Here is a 17052-nt window from a genome sequence, read left to right as displayed (position 1 = left end):
CAGGGCATCAAAAAAGATTGTTCCTACTTACATTTACCTTAAGTTGCATTACATTTGGCAAATCATAAATGAAGCTGGGTAAACCCAATTAAAAAATGAAACTAAGAACAAACTGATATTGAATTATATAATTCAGACAACCTCAAACAAGTGTTACCCATGTGAAGGGTTAATGTCCAGTTTTTATTCACATATTCAGTCATTTTGATGCCGTTTTGTTCTCTCATATTTTTGTGTCCATCACCTCTACCTGTTGTGCCTCACTGAGCTCCTCAGTTTGCTGTCTAGCGCCCCTTGTGGCCGGGTGGAGTACTGTCTTCTTTGGGCCTCGATGGTGGAGGACAGCTGTGGCAGATGGGGATAGATGGGGAGAAATTACAGTTCCAAGCACTTCAGACTCATAAACCTTAAGTCCACCTGTTTGTTCATTATGCACTGCATGTGTGTGTGTCTGTTTTGGTTCACAGGGAAGAGCCAGTCACACGTTGTGAAATGCTTCAACACATAGAAATGTGTGATTCTAAAATGTTTAGAGGGAAATGTGGTTGATTTCCTTGCAGCTGTATTTCCTTCAGCCCTGCAGGAACCACTGATGTTGCAGCATTAGGCAGAAAGTCCTTGAGTAACTTTTTTCACTGAACAGGGACTCGGCTGTTACACAACAGGACAGAGCCGCTCCAGAGGATGAATGAGAAATCCTAATTAGACCTGCCGCTCTTTGCACTCTACTGTTCTTTTGTAGCACTTTGCCATTGCAGCAATTCTTCAGGTTGCCGTATAATGAATATCTGATGATTTGTAGTCAATATGTTTGGTTTTAGAGCGACTTGCTTGAACTGCCAGGAGTTGTGAGAACTTGTATTATCACGGATCAAAGAGAACGCTTACCTTGGCAATTTCTGAAAGATACGCCCGTCTCTCGTCGTTGGTTTTGTGAAATGCCTGAAAGAAACAGAGGAGCTGTCAGTAATCTGTCTGCTCGTGGCAAAGTGCTTGTTGTGTGTGTATATTTCTACAATGTTAACGAGCAGCAGATTACAACAGGGAGTTAGTGGTTGCACGTGTCGTGCGTTAAACCCACATTCATCTGAAATCTTGCTGTTTGTTGAGCAGAACAATAAACAAAGAACCAAATCACCAACCTAAGAGCACATTGGCCCGGTCGTAGCAGCACAAGACAAAAAGGAATGCGAAACATTCACAAAATATCAGACAAATCTTTTTCAATTCTTTGCTAATGATGGTAATTTGTCACTTTAATATGTTTAACATGGGAGAATTTAAAGCCGTTTGTCTAAGAAATAATCAAACTGGACCAGGACACATTGTGACCTTCGGTAATGCTCAACAGAAAATCCCTGTTACTGTATCAGTGACAACAACTGACACCAGCACCTTTCCCTCCTGTTCGGTTCTGAGGTGACAGTCCATCAGCTGAGTCTGGAGGTCGCACTTCTCTTCGCTCAGGAGCTTCAGACGCTGCCTCAGTGTTTCCTGCAGGGAAACGTGTAAACACAACAAGAGACTTATAATGAAGAGGGAGGAGACCTGGTGTATTTCTGGGTTTGAATCCCTCTCGTCCTTGTTATTGTGTATTGTACATTTGAAATGTTTCTAAACCAGTTTTTAAAGAACCAGTCGGGTGTTTTTAACTCAGCAAAGTATGTTAAGCATGCCTGCAGGTTGCAGTTACATTTTTATGTAAGCATTTGAAATACATATGTTAATCCTGCTTATTCAAATACTGTGTGCAAGCTTGGCAGGCGGAAAGCACCGTGTTGTTTTCACCCGTTTCTGTGTGTGGGTGAGTGTGTGTGGTTACAAAATAATGGACGGATCTTCACAAACTTATCTCAAGACTTTTGGACCAGATCGGTCTAAGGTAGATACAAAAATATGGTCTGAAAATGTTTTTTTCCAAGATAAAATCTTTCCAATTCTAAAGCTTATAATGATCAGAATTTACCCCCCCATCATGTGACATCATGAAGAAGTCACAATGAAGTCAGAAATGACATCATGCATATTTAAGAAATGCACTTTTTGAGGTATCTCTCCATCCAAAAGCACTATGGACACAACATAAAGCTTATTTTGATTGTGAAATATAATTTATGATCATATGGTAGAGATTAAATCAATATGAAGTTAGGAAATTACATTGTATAGTGTAGTAATGCATTAACTTTCTACAGATTATTAACATTATACAATCATTCCTCATAAATGGTGAAATGATGTTGTGATGAAGTCATCATGAAATGTGTTTATTACAATATAAAAAATGTGCATTGTCTGTTTGGGGTATACATTACCCCTCCGATCATTTTCATCCTAATCAGTGATTGTGAAGCCCCTCCACAAGTTCACAACACATGCTAACTCAAAGTATATTATTAAAAGTATCAGAGATATATTAATTTGCTGATGCATTGTAAAGATCAGAATTCAGGAGGTACAGTATACAAGTACTGATGACACCACAATTATCTGTTGTTGCTCTATTTGTTACCATGGTCCTAACATGTCGTCATGGCACTAATTGAAGAGTAATCTATATTCTTCTCTCATATTCAGTCTGTCTAAGTGTCGCTCTCACAGTTTGACTCCTGATCTCCGGTCAGTGTCGTGGTCACGGCTCCACTAATGAGCATCTGTTAGTTCTGCCTTGAGGCACAAGGACAAACACATATTTAGACTGTATAGTGAATTCATGTGTGTGTGTTAAAACGTTGTAATTAGTGCGCATCACTCTCCCTTGGTTTGTAATCCTGTGATTACAGTGCTGTGATTAAACTGGTGCATCAGTGGAGAGGACGGAGGGAAGCTGTTGTTACAACTCTCTCTGTGCTGCCCGTCTCCTCCCCTCATTCTGCGTCTCTGGCTCTCTCTGCTGGTGTGAGCCTCTAACTCATGTACACCTCCAGCTCTGGGTTTCATCATCATTTTTTAAAAACCTCACAAAGCAAAAGGGAACACAGCAAAAACAGATCACTCACCACTGCCATGTCATCATAAGACCGGATGGAGGCCAATCGATCTGTGAAAAGCAAGAGAGTGTGTGAACATCACGTACGAACACAATAGATACAAACTTACTAGAGATGGAAGAATATATCTGAATGAATGAATATGAATAAATATATATTATATTTGAATTTCAACATGCATCTTTCAAATGGGAACATTGTGAATTAAATATACCCTGTGCTGTACTGTGCATATAGTACTGTACTTTTATACGGCTCTATTACTATACTGTATTCTTTAAGAACGCTTCATCACCATCTTCTTTCTCCTTTCAGAGCAAACAGAAAATCCTGATCTAAACTAGTTCTTTTGTAGATTTATTGCTATGGTTCAGTTCTCGGTGCGGAGAATGTAAATCAAACTGTTCGCGTGTGAAAAGCATGATTTGAATTTACATAACCAATAAAACCTACTAAATTTAAAAGGCCTGCAGTTATACTGTGCTTTTATAGTCTTAAGTACTAAAAGCACCTTGCACTACAAATCACATTCAGCCCTTCACACACTGTGGGAGACATGAATAAGTCAAGAAGAATATTAATATTTTGGTTATGAAACAAGCTGTAATGGGTTTGTATTTTGGAGGTATCATTTTGATTATTTCAATTTTATGCTATTTTCTATCGCACATCATCCTTCACATCATTTGATTGAACCAACAACCTTCTGGTTAGTGGACAACCGGCTCTTCCTCCTGAGCCACAGCTGCTCAAACACATGAATGTTCTTCCAGAATAAAAGCCTTTAAAAGCTGGAACTTACCCATGGGGTTCCCTCGCAGGTCCTCCAGTCTCTCGTGGATGAGTGAGATCTGTCTTTCCAACTGTCCGTTGAGCTCAATCTGTGTCTCATACCTCGTCTTCCACTCGTTACCTGGTGCAGAAGGAGAAACAGAGGAAACTGTCACATTTCATAAACAACCCAAAAGAGTGACAGTGATGGAAACTGGAGGACACCAGCTAAGATAACATTTTCTTTACATTTCATTCTCTGCTTGTTGATAGAGAACCTTTTTTTAACTTGACTGAGCTTCTGTGTCGTGCTTTTGGAGTCTTCTTTGCTGGTTTCCCACTTTTAGAGAGAAGCTGCTGTTCATTAAACAGTTTCTCTAAATGAAAAACAGATAAATATCTGAACTATTTGAATCTTCCAGCTTAATGCAAGTCAACAAAAATCTTGATTGTAAGTCTCTTTGCAAGTCAAGTCTTGTGAAAAGCAAAATCTAAATGTTTGAGTGGGTTTTTCTTCATAATTAAAGTAGCAGCTTTAAACTGGTTTCAGTGACTGTTCTCCAGGTTTGTTATCTCCTGACTCCAGTTTGCTTTTGTTGATGATAATTTCTATTTTTATTTATTCATTTACCTTCATACGACTCTTTTGCATTCGATTTTTGCATTCGGAATCATCCATCCATCCATCCATCCATCCATCCATCTATCCATTTATCTATCAGCTATTTATCCATTTATTAATCCATCTATCCATCTATTCATCTATCTTTCTTTAGTGGAACTTAAATGATCATCTAACCACATTTTCAGACAACCTGTAGATTCTACAGTGTTTCACCAGAGATCGTTAGTTACCTTACACGTTGAAGCCCGGTCATACTGAGGTCCTGGTTAGGGACCATGAGATATGAGTTCTGGTTAGGTTAAGGTTAGGCATGAATTGGTCAAGAATGGAAACGTTTGTGTGTGTGTGTACAAATTAACTAAAGAAAGCATGGATGGATTTTCACTCAACATTACGTGGCAGGGATTATCCAGTAACTATTTGGTCACTCAAGTTATTAGATCATCTCGATTAACGTGGCAGAGATGAAGTGGTGAGAAGCAGTTTGTTTTTTTATTCTCTCCCAACAGAAATACATGTTCAAAAGACTGAAGTCAGGGTGCATCTCAAACTGGACTGTCCACAGACTGAAGCTCAAACCATCAACCAGGGGTGGGACGTGGCCAAAGGAAGAATACACACAGGAAGTTTCCCACAAACTTAACTCAATACGTATATGGTTAATTCCAAGTGACAGCAAACAAGCACACAACTGCAGATGAATCTGAGGTCTGACTGACTGCGTGGATGGTAAAAGCTTTAGGGATGATAATACAAGCACATGGCAAATAGTGCTGCAAATTGCACGACACAAAACGATACAAAGCAGCAATGTGGCAAAACACCAATCTAGAGATTCCATGTTATAATAATAAGAGAAGCGTAAAAATGGTTTGGTTGATTATGAAAATGTGTTGGAACAAACTACAATCTGGTGGCCGCCACCGTCTGGATAATGAACTGGAAACGCTGCTTTGACATATTACATAATACTTATTAGCCTTGGTGGAGGTATGGACTGTCAGAGCAACATTCTAGTTTCAAATTAGTTTAATGTTAGAAACAGCTAAGAAGTTTGTTAAAAGGCAATGGGAGATGGAACTCTAGGTTCATTATGTTACATCCAATACACTTCCATGATTATTAAGAGACTATTGCTGCTTACAAATAAAACTTGTGAGTTTGTGGTTATGACGTCATGTACATGGTGTTTAAGTTGTGAGAACATTGCTGCAAGGCAAAGTTTTACTGAGGTTACTGTCAGTGTCTAGAAGCCAAAGATACATACTCTGACACGTTAGCAGGTGAGTCACACAACACAGGAAATGTATAAAACTCTTTTTTTAAACTAAGAATAATGAGGAAGTGATTTTTTACAAGTTGAGATCTGATAAACAGTCTCACACAGACAAACAGACCATTCTGACTTCAGTCTTTCATTTACTCTGTGATAGATTTTTACCATTTAAAGTTTAAATTTTTGATGAGCTTTCATAAAAAGTCATACTTTCTGTTGAGAAGCTGAAGACAACACTGGCCATGTTGTCGGCAGGAGCTGAATGTGTGTTCATGGGTTTGTTCCTGTACATCTCAGGTATGAATGACCGTTTAGTTCTACAATACTAACTGTGAATCGTAACTGAAACCTAAGAAATTTAAATGTTTATCAGCATATTCGTCAATTGTAGATTGATTGAAAGAAAAAAAGATGACACTCAAAATATTTTCTCAGATCCTGCTCTTCACATATATTACAGCAAATCGGTATTTACAAAAACAATTAATGTACAATTCATCTACTAGAAGTTAAGAACTATAAAATTGTTTTTCTGTTAAAGGGGTTGGAGCAAACAGCATCTGTGCCTTAGAAGGTTCATCAGTGGATCTACACTGCTCAGCTCAACGTCCCAAAACAAACATGAAATGGTTCACTGTTCGCTGGGAGGACAACAAGAAGGTTCAAGATCAGATCATTGCAGATGGAAAACGTGTGAACATATCTGAAGAGAGCAACTTCACTATTACGATCAATGATCTGAGAGAGAGTGATAAAAACACTTACTGTTGTAGTGACGTTAATGACACACTAAATAAATGCCAGGGTGGAGAAATTCAGCTCCTTGTTGCAGGTACAGTGGTTCAGTTATTTATTATTAATTTATTACTGCAAAAATTACATCAGTGCATTAATTCTTGTTTTATTCAACATCATCTCAGACCTGCAGGTGAAGGTGTTTCCTGCCACAGGAGAAAAGACAGTGTCCCTGATGTGCAGCAGCAGTTGTCCTCTGACTGAAAGCCCTGTGGTCTATATCTGGTACAAGAACACAGAGTTTCTCTATCAGGACTCGTCTCCTTGGTACCAGGAGCTAATCAGCAGCGAGGAATCAGTCACATACTCCTGTGCTGTCAGAGGCTACGAGCATCTCAGAGCCCCTGAAGTCTCACTGGGTGAGTGACAACATGTGGCTCCGTATCCTGGTGACTTGAATTGTAAAGCTTGTGAAAAACTGTTCACCACAGAATGTGTTTTTTCTTTTGTCCAGCTTCTCTCACATCAGCCTGCTTCACTGTGACCTATGCTAAAGGCAGAATGTGCTCAAATCAGCAGAGACCAGAAGATGAGCCGTGCTCCATCACATATCCCAGAGGTGAAGTTTCACAAATAATTACATGCAAACACAATCCCAACCCCATACCTCTAAATCCTTTAAATAATGTTCTCACAATTTAAAAGATCTCCAGCGTTTCACCAGCGATCGTTAGTTACCTTACACGTTGAAGCCCGGTCATACTGAGGTCCTGGTTAGGGACCATGAGATATGAGTTCTGGTTGGGTTAAGGTTAGGCATGAATTGGTCAAGAATGGAAACATGTGTGTGTGTATGTGTGTGTGTGTGTGTGTGTGTGTGTGTGTGTGTGTGTGTGTGTATGTGTACAAATTAACTAAAGAAAGCATGGATGGATTTTCACTCAACATTACGTGGCAGGGATTATCCAGTAACTATTTGGTCACTCAAGTTATTAGATCATCTCGATTAACGTGGCAGAGATGAAGTGGTGAGAAGCAGTTTGTTTTTTTATTCTCTCCCATCAGAAGTACATGTTCAAAAGACTGAAGACAGGGTGCATTTCAAACTGGCCTGTAACACCAGCTGTCCACAGACTGAAGCTCAAACCATCACATGGTACAGAAACAGACGATTGGAGCCGGCACCACAACGAGTTTCCATCTTCTCTCCTGAACGTTACTCCTGTGCTGTAAAGCACCTGCTCTCAGATGAAGTTTGTGAGTATGAGCCCGTTTGTGCTCTGTTATAATTCATAAAAGATTTGAGTCAAGAGCCTGTAAAAGGGAGAAAGATAAACTGTTTGATGATTTGTTTAAAATCTCTGTTTCAGGTATTCAGGATAAATACTGCTTCACAGTGAATTATGTCAACAGGAGGATCTGTGCTCTGCAAGGCTCCTCAGTGAACATCTCCAGTGAATACTCAGATCCTTACTACCAGCAGTCGAAGTCTAAATCGTGGTATAAGAATAGGAGAAGTGATATGGCGGCTGGTGAAGAGCTGATAAAGAATACAGATCGTATTAAGTTTCATGGACTGATGAACCGCCACATCCTGACAATCAATAAACTGATGAAGAGTGACTCAGCAGAATACATATTCAGAATAGGAAGTGATGCAGGGAAATGGTCGGCTCTTCCTAGGGTGACTTTGGTCGTCACAGGTAGGTACAGTATTTAGATTAAATACCTGCATACTTTCTACAGAGAGTTACTATCGATAATATTAAGGCAACTAATTCAACAAACTAATTCCATTTACCCTTCTTGCTTATTTGGGTTGTTTTAGAAGACACTTGTTCAGGAACGTCTTTATCAACTGACCAATCTCCTCTTTCAGGGCTGGAAGTGATGTTTAGTCCTTCTGAGGAGGTGACCGAGGGGCAGAGAGTCACGCTGACCTGCAGAACCAGTTGTCCTCTGACGGACAACATGAACTACATTTGGTACCTGAACAATCAACCTCTGAATCTGACAAAAACACAAAGCAAGTACCTGGTTCTAGACCCCGTCAGCAGTGAACATGCAGGAAACTACTCCTGCAAGGTTAAAATGCTCCAAAAGAGCTCTCTTCAAAAGATGCTCACTGTCCAAAGAAGAAAATGGACTCAAGCAGCCATAAGAATCGTTGTTCTTCTCCTGGTTGTAATACCCACCTCCGTCTTCGTGTGGATTAGGTGAGCATCACTGTGCTCTGCTTCAAAGCAATGACTTTCACATTCTCTTTCACACTAACCTGGCTTCACCTATTCATTTCACTCTCTAGAAGAAAGATGACTTCCATCCAGTCTCCTAGAACTGAAACCTCTGTCAACTTGGAGGAGGTAAAGCAGAGAATTTTAACAGTTTCTTCCATTAGACAAACGTCCTCATCTATTCAGAGAGTTCAACTGAGTCCAAACAGCAGCTTCAACCTTTGTTCTAATGAAACAGAGATGCATTGTCCCATATGTTCCATGAATGTTATATTTAACAATACTGTACATAAATCATGTTTTATTTTCTTAGTACAATTCAGTTTTTAATTTTATATACATCAAGAGTTAATCCAGGCAAATGCAGCTTTATTGAACCCTTCCATTCATTTGACCTCCATTTGGAATCTGTTAATTTTATTAAGAGAATTTTAAATACACAGAAATATAAAATAAAAATGTTTTTCTTGTCTCTTCATCAGATAAGCCCAGGTCAAGTGTTCGATGACATCTCGGCTCAACCAACAGAGGAGGATGATATTCTCTAAAGCAGCATTCAACTCCCCAACAACAGAGATGCTCTCTACTCACAAATCCAGACACATCAGCCCCAAGAAGAAGAGCAAAGCCCCTATGCTGTTGTCAGCTTCACACCCAAAACAACACCTGAGTAAACATCTGTTATTACAAGTGATTCAGACTTTGTAACTACTAGAAATTAAAAGCTACCTAAGACCATATTCATTATTTTATATGTTTGTATTAATAGGCTACTTTGATTGTAATGGCATTTACTTGACATGTTACCTGCTATGCTGAATGTAATTAAAGAGTCTTATGACCAAAATTTGAAAAAGAATTATATTTCTAATAAATGTTTTTTTACATTTGTTTGTTTATGCTGCAACATGATTGACCACAGGTCTACAAATGCATTTCTATTTCCTCTTTCAGGCAAACTGTCCTGTTAGTGGACCTCTAAAATTAGTACATCGCAAAACAAAGGCCTATTTTTTTACCTGATATTTTTACCTTCAATAAAAAAAGAAATATCCTTCCACACGTACTTTGTTTTACATAATATCTCTGTCACGACGAGAGCAAGAAGACTACAAACACTCAAACAAGCTTGCTGGGCCAGTAGGTGGCGAAAAAGTCGAGGATCAACAATCCACCAAACACCAGAGAAGAATACTTTGGTCCAAGTCAATGTTTGAAATGTGGAGCTGTGCTGCTACATTTAGCTGCACACTTGTAACTGGACCAAGAACTGCTAACAAAACTACTGAAACTGGTAAACAGCTGCCATTGTTGTTGTTGTTTCTGGTGTATGCTCATTACACAAAGCAACAGTCGGCACGTGTGAAGTAAACTGTGACATCATCATTTCCAAAATGCTTTGTTTTTTTTTTACACACGGATAAACAGAAACCAGATTCTGTAAAAATCGGCACTATTGGAAGGCGTTTGTAAAAATCTCTGTATTAGTGAGTTAAAATGCTGTTTGCATTTAGATGAGAGGCCCAAACACAGAGGAAAAATTTCATTTTGCAAAATATCAGCATTAGCATGGACAACATTCTCGGCTGGTCCCTCAAACAGCGTTCATCAATATTATCTTATAATTCTTTAAGCAACAAAAGATAGGAAGTGTAAAAAACGTTTGAATTTCAAATTAAAGTTCATTTTTCATAGAAACTAAAGCAAAGAACCTTAAAACCTTCTAATTTTCAAAATATGAATATAAACAACAATACAAAATTTCAACGAATAAACGCCATAAATCATCAGTGTTTGAGTTTGTAAATTAGCAGGAAAAACACAAAAACAACTGAACTGACAACCAAAACATTTTGTGGAGGGGTGGGACGTGGCCAAAGGAAGAATACACACAGGAAGTTTCCCACAAACTTAACTCAATACGTATATGGTTAATTCCAAGTGACAGCAAACAAGCACACAACTGCAGATGAATCTGAGGTTTGACCGACTGCGTGGATGGTAAAAACTTTAGGGATGATAATGCAAGCACATGGCAAATAGTGCTGCAAATTGCACGACACAAAACGATACAAAGCAGCAATGTGGCAAAACACCAATCTAGAGATTCCATGTTATAATAATAAGAGAAGCGTAAAAATGGTTTGGTTGATTATGAAAATGTGTTGGAACAAACTACAATCTGGTGGTCGCCACCGTCTGGATAATTAACTGGAAACGCTGCTTTGACATATTACATAATACTTATTAGCCTTGGTGGAGGTATGGACTGTCAGAGCAACATTCTAGTTTCAAATTAGTTTAATGTTAGAAACAGCTAAGAAGCTTGTTAAAAGGCAATGGGAGATGGAAGTCTAGGTTTATTATGTTACATCCAATACACTTCCATGATTATTAAGAGACTATTGCTGCTTACAAATGAAACTCGTGAGTTTGTGGTTACAAAGTCATGAACATAGTGTTTAAGTTGTGAGAACATTGCTGCAAAGTAAAGTTTTACTGAGGTTACTGTCAGTATCTAGAAGCCACAGATACATACTCTAACACGTTAGCAGGTGAGTCACATAACACAGGAAATGTATAGAACTCTTTTGTTAAACTAAGAATAATGAGGAAGCGATTTTTTACAAGTTGAGATCTGATAAACCGTCTCACACAGACAAACAGACCATTCTGACTTCAGTCTTTCATTTACTCTGTGATAGATTTTTACCATTTAAAGTTTAAATTTTTGATGAGCTTTCATAAAAAGTCATACTTTCTGTTGAGAAGCTGAAGACAACACTGGCCATGTTGTCGGCAGGAGCTGAATGTGTGTTCATGGGTTTGTTCCTGTACATCTCAGGTATGAATGACCGTTTAGTTCTACAATACTAACTGTGAATCGTAACTGAAACCTAAGAAATTTAAATGTTTATCAGCATATTCGTCAATTGTAGATTGATTGAAAGAAAAAAAGATGACACTCAAAATATTTTCTCAGATTCTGCTCTTCACATATATTACAGCAAATCGGTATTTACAAAAACAATTAATGTACAATTCATCTACTAGAAGTTAAGAACTATAAAATTGCTTTTCTGTTAAAGGGGTTGGAGCAAACAGCATCTGTGCCTTAGAAGGTTCATCAGTGGACCTACCCTGCTCAGCTCAACGTCCAAAAACAAGCATGAAATGGTTCACTGTTCACTGGGAGGGCAACAAGGTTCAAGATCAGATCGTTGCAGATGGAAAACGTGTGAACATATCTGAAGAGAGCAACTTCACTATTACGATCAATGATCTGAGAGAGAGTGATAAAAACACTTACTGTTGTAGTGACGTTAATGACACACTAAATAAATGCCAGGGTGGAGAAATTCAGCTCCTTGTTGCAGGTACAGTGGTTCAGTTATTTATTATTAATTTATTACTGCAAAAATTACATCAGTGCATTAATTCTTGTTTTATTCAACATCATGTCAGACCTGCAGGTGAAGGTGTTTCCTGCCACAGGAGAAAAGACAGTGTCCCTGATGTGCAGCATCAGTTGTCCTCTGACTGAAAGCCCTGTGGTCTATATCTGGTACAAGAACACAGAGTTTCTCTATCAGGACTCGTCTCCTTGGTACCAGGAGCTAATCAGCAGCGAGGAATCAGTCACATACTCCTGTGCTGTCAGAGGCTACGAGCATCTCAGAGCCCCTGAAGTCTCACTGGGTGAGTGACAACATGTGGCTCCGTATCTTGGTGACTTGAATTGTAAAGCTTGTGAAAAACTGTTCACCACAGAATGTCGTTTTTCTTTTGTCCAGCTTCTCTCACATCAGCCTGCTTCACTGTGACCTATGCTAAAGGCAGAATGTGCTCAAATCAGCAGAGACCAGAAGATGAGCCGTGCTCCATCACATATCCCAGAGGTGAAGTTTCACAAATAATTACATGCAAACACACTCCCAACCCCATACCTCTAAATCCTTTAAATAATTGTTTCACAATTTAAAAGATCTACAGCGTTTCACCAGAGATCGTTAGTTACCTTACACGTTGAAGCCCGGTCATACTGAGGTCCTGGTTAGGGACCATGAGATATGAGTTCTGGTTGGGTTAAGGTTAGGCATGAATTGGTCAAGAATGGAAACGTTTGTGTGTGTGTGTGTGTGTGTGTGTGTGTGTGTGTGTGTGTGTGTGTGTGTGTGTGTGTGTGTGTGTGTGTGTGTGTGTGTACAAATTAACTAAAGAAAGCATGGATGGATTTTCACTCATCATTACGTGGCAGGGATTATCCAGTAACTATTTGGTCACTCAAGTTATTAGATCATCTCGATTAACGTGGCAGAGATGAAGTGCTGAGAAGCAGTTTGTTTTTTTATTCTCTCCCAACAGAAATACAAGTACATGTTCAAAAGACTGAAGTCAGGGGGCATTTCAAACTGGCCTGTAACACCAGCTGTCCACAGACTGAAGCTCAAACCATCACATGGTACAAAAACAGAAAATTGGAGCCGGCACCACAATCAGTTCCCAGCTCCTCTCATGACTCTTACTCCTGTGCTGTAAAGCACCTGCTCTCAGATGAAGTTTGTGAGTATGAGCCCGTTTGTGCTCTGTTATAATTCATAAAAGATTTGAGTCAAGAGCCTGTAAAAGGGAGAAAGATAAACTGTTTGATGATTTATTTAAAATCTCTGTTTCAGGTATTCAGGATAAATACTGCTTCACAGTGAATTATGTCAACAGGAGGATCTGTGCTCTGCAAGGTTCCTCAGTGAACATCTCCAGTGAATACTCGGATCCTTACAACCCGCAGTCGAAGTCTAAATCGTGGTATAAGAATAGGAGAAGTGATATGGCGGCTGGTGAAGAGCTGATAAAGAATACAGATCGTATTAAGCTTCATGGACTGATGAACCGCCACATCCTGACAATCAATGAACTGATGAAGAGTGACTCAGCAGAATACATATTCAGAATAGGAAGTGATGCAGGGAAATTGCCGGCTCTTCCTGGGATGACTTTGGTCGTCACAGGTAGGTACAGTATTTAGATTAAATACCTGCATACTTTCTACAGAGAGTTACTATCGATAATATTAAGGCAACTAATTCAACAAACTAATTATATTTACCCTTCTTGCTTATTTGGGTTGTTTTAGAAGACACTTGTTCAGGAACGTCTTTATCAACTGACCAATCTCCTCTTTCAGGGCTGGAAGTGATGTTTAGTCCTTCTGAGGAGGTGACCGAGGGGCAGAGAGTCACGCTGACCTGCAGAACCAGTTGTCCTCTGACGGACAACATGAACTACATTTGGTACCTGAACAATCAACCTCTGAATCTGACAAAAACACAAAGCAAGTACCTGGTTCTAGACCCCGTCAGCAGTGAACATGCAGGAAACTACTCCTGCAAGGTTAAAATGCTCCAAAAGAGCTCTCTTCAAAAGATGCTCACTGTCCAAAGAAGAAGAAGAAGAAAATGGACTCAAGCAGCCATAAGAATCGTTGTTCTTCTCCTGGTTGTAATATCCACCTCCGTCTTCTTGTGGATTAGGTGAGCATCACTGTGCTCTGCTTCAAAGCAATGACTTTCACATTCTCTTTCACACTAACCTGGCTTCACCTATTCATTTCACTCTCTAGAAGAAAGATGACTTCCATCCAGTCTCCTAGAACTGAAACCTCTGTCAACTTGGAGGAGGTAAAGCAGAGAATTTTAACAGTTTCTTCCATTAGACAAACGTCCTCATCTATTCAGAGAGTTCAACCGAGTCCAAACAGCAGCTTCAACCTTTGTTCTAATGAAACAGATGCATTGTCCCATATGTTCCATGAATGTTATATTTAACAATACTGTACATAAATCATGTTTTATTTTCTCAGTACAATTCAGTTTTTAATTTTATATACATCAAGAGTTAATCCAGGCAAATGCAGCTTTATTGAACCCTCCCATTCATTTGACCTCCATTTGGAACTTTTATTTTCATGAAGAGAATTTTAAATACACAGAAATATAAAATAAAAATGTTTCTCTTGTCTCTTCATCAGATAAGCCCAGGTCAAGTGTACGAGAACATCTCGGCTCAACCAACAGAGGAGGATGATATTCTCTAAAGCAGCGTTCAACTCCCCAACAACAGAGATGCTCTCTACTCACAAATCCAGCCACATCAGCCCCAAGAAGAAGAGCAAAGCCCCTATGCTGTTGTCAGCTTCACACCCAAAACAACACCCGAGTAAACATCTGTTATTACAAGTGATTCAGACTTTGTGACTACTCAAAATTAAAAGCTGCCTCAGACCATATTCATTATTTAATATGTTTGTATTAATAGGCTACTTTGATTGTAATGGCATTTACTTGACATGTTACCTGCTATGCTGAATGTAATTAAAGAGTCTTATGACCAAAATTTGAAAAGAAAATGTATTTCTAATAAATGTTTTTTTATATTTGTTTGTTTATGCTGCAACATGATTGACCACAGGTCTACAAATGCATTTCTATTTCCTCTTTCAGGCAAACTGGCCTGTTAGTGGACCTCTAAAATTAGTACATCGCTATAAACAAAGGCCTATATTTTTACCTGATATTTTTCCCTTCAATAAAAAAAGAAATATCCTTCCACACGTACTTTGTTTTACATAATATCTCTGTCACGACGAGAGCAAGAAGACTACAAACACTCAAACAAGCTTGCTGGGCCAGTAGGTGGCGAAAAAGTCGAGGATCAACAATCCACCAAACACCAGAGAAGAATACTTTGGTCCAAGTCAATGTTTGAAATGTGGAGCTGTGCTGCTACATTTAGCTGCACACTTGTAACTGGACCAAGAACTGCTAACAAAACTACTGAAACTGGTAAACAGCTGCCATTGTTGTTGTTGTTTCTGGTGTATGCTCATTACACAAAGCAACAGTCGGCACGTGTGAAGTAAACTGTGACATCATCATTTCCAAAATGCTTTGTTTTTTTTTTTACACACGGATAAACAGAAACCAGAATCTGTAAAAATCGGCACTATTGGAAGGCGTTTGTAAAAATCTCTGTATTAGTGAGTTAAAATGCTGTTTGCATTTAGATGAGAGGCCCAAACACAGAGGACAAATTTCAATTAGCAAAATATCAGCATTAGCATGGACAACATCCTCGGCTGGTCCCTCAAACAGCGTTCATCAATATTATCTTATAATTCTTTAAGCAACGAAAGATAGGAAGTGTAACAAACGTTTTAATTTCAAATTAAGTTCATTTTTCAAAAAAACTGAAACAAAGAACATTAAAACCTTCAAATTTTCAAAATATAAAAATAAACAACAATAAAAATGTCAACGAATAAACGCCATAAATCATCAGTGTTTGAGTTTGTAAATTAGCAGGATTACACAAAAACACTGAACTGACAGCCACACAATTTTGTGGAGGGGTGGGACGTGGCCAAAGGAAGAATACACACAGGAAGTTTCCCACAAACTTAACTCAATACGTATATGGTTAATTCCAAGTGACAGCAAACAAGCACACAACTGCAGATGAATCTGAGGTCTGACCGACTGCGTGGATGGTAAAAACTTTAGGGATGATAATGCAAGCACATGGCAAATAGTGCTGCAAATTGCACGACACAAAACGATACAAAGCAGCAATGTGGCAAAACACCAATCTAGAGATTCCATGTTATAATAATAAGAGAAGCGTAAAAGTGGTTTGGTTGATTATGAAAATGTTTTGGAACAAACTACAATCTGGTGGCCGCCACCGTCTGGATAATTAACTGGAAACGCTGCTTTGACATATTACATAATACTTATTATCCTTGGTGGAGGTATGGACTGTCAGAGCAACATTCTAGTTTCAAATTAGTTTAATGTTAGAAACAGCTAAGAAGCTTGTTAAAAGGCAATGGGAGATGGAACTCTAGGTTTATTATGTTACATCCAATACACTTCCATGATTATTAAGAGACTATTGCTGCTTACAAATAAAACTTGTGAGTTTGTGGTTACAAAGTCATGAACATGGTGTTTAAGTTGTGAGAACATTGCTGGAAGGCAAAGTTTTACTGCGGTTACTGTCAGTGTCTAGAAGCCACAGATACATACTCTGACACGTTAGCAGGTGAGTCACATAACACAGGAAATGTATAGAACTCTTTTTTTAAACTAAGAATAATGAGGAAGTGATTTTTTACAAGTTGAGATCTGATAAACGGTCTCACACAGACAAACAGACCATTCTGACTTCAGTCCTTCATTTTCTCTGTGATCGATTTTTACCATTTAAAGTTTAAATTTTTGATGAGCTTTCATAAAAAGTCATACTTTCTGTTGAGAAGCTGAAGACAACACTGGCCATGTTGTCGGCAGGAGCTGAATGTGTGTTCATGGGTTTGTTCCTGTACATCTCAGGTATGAATGACCGTTTATTTCTACAAAACTA

At 38.8% G+C, this 17052-nt stretch overlaps 1 protein-coding gene and 1 long non-coding RNA gene across 2 annotated transcripts in view; one reads left to right on the top strand and one right to left on the bottom strand.

Moving 5' to 3' along the window:
* Positions 1-17052, bottom strand: part of ccdc169 (coiled-coil domain containing 169) — a 30133-nt gene that overhangs the window by 1196 nt on the left and 11885 nt on the right. Inside the window, exons 3-7 of the mRNA XM_034606858.1 lie at positions 3793-3903; positions 3000-3040; positions 1396-1494; positions 889-942; positions 251-345 (exon numbers count right to left, since the gene is read on the bottom strand). Of these exons, the coding sequence (XP_034462749.1) occupies positions 251-345; positions 889-942; positions 1396-1494; positions 3000-3040; positions 3793-3903 (400 nt within the window). The remainder of the gene's footprint in view (positions 1-250; positions 346-888; positions 943-1395; positions 1495-2999; positions 3041-3792; positions 3904-17052) is intronic.
* LOC117774434 lies at positions 14081-15013 on the top strand. The gene is made up of 3 exons (XR_004616079.1): positions 14081-14162; positions 14252-14309; positions 14660-15013. It is a non-coding gene; the product is annotated as an uncharacterized LOC117774434 (long non-coding RNA).

Source organism: Hippoglossus hippoglossus, chromosome 14 (assembly GCF_009819705.1).
Source record: "Hippoglossus hippoglossus isolate fHipHip1 chromosome 14, fHipHip1.pri, whole genome shotgun sequence".
Taxonomy (NCBI): Eukaryota; Metazoa; Chordata; class Actinopteri; order Pleuronectiformes; family Pleuronectidae; genus Hippoglossus; species Hippoglossus hippoglossus.
This window is presented reverse-complemented; position numbering and strand designations above follow the sequence as displayed.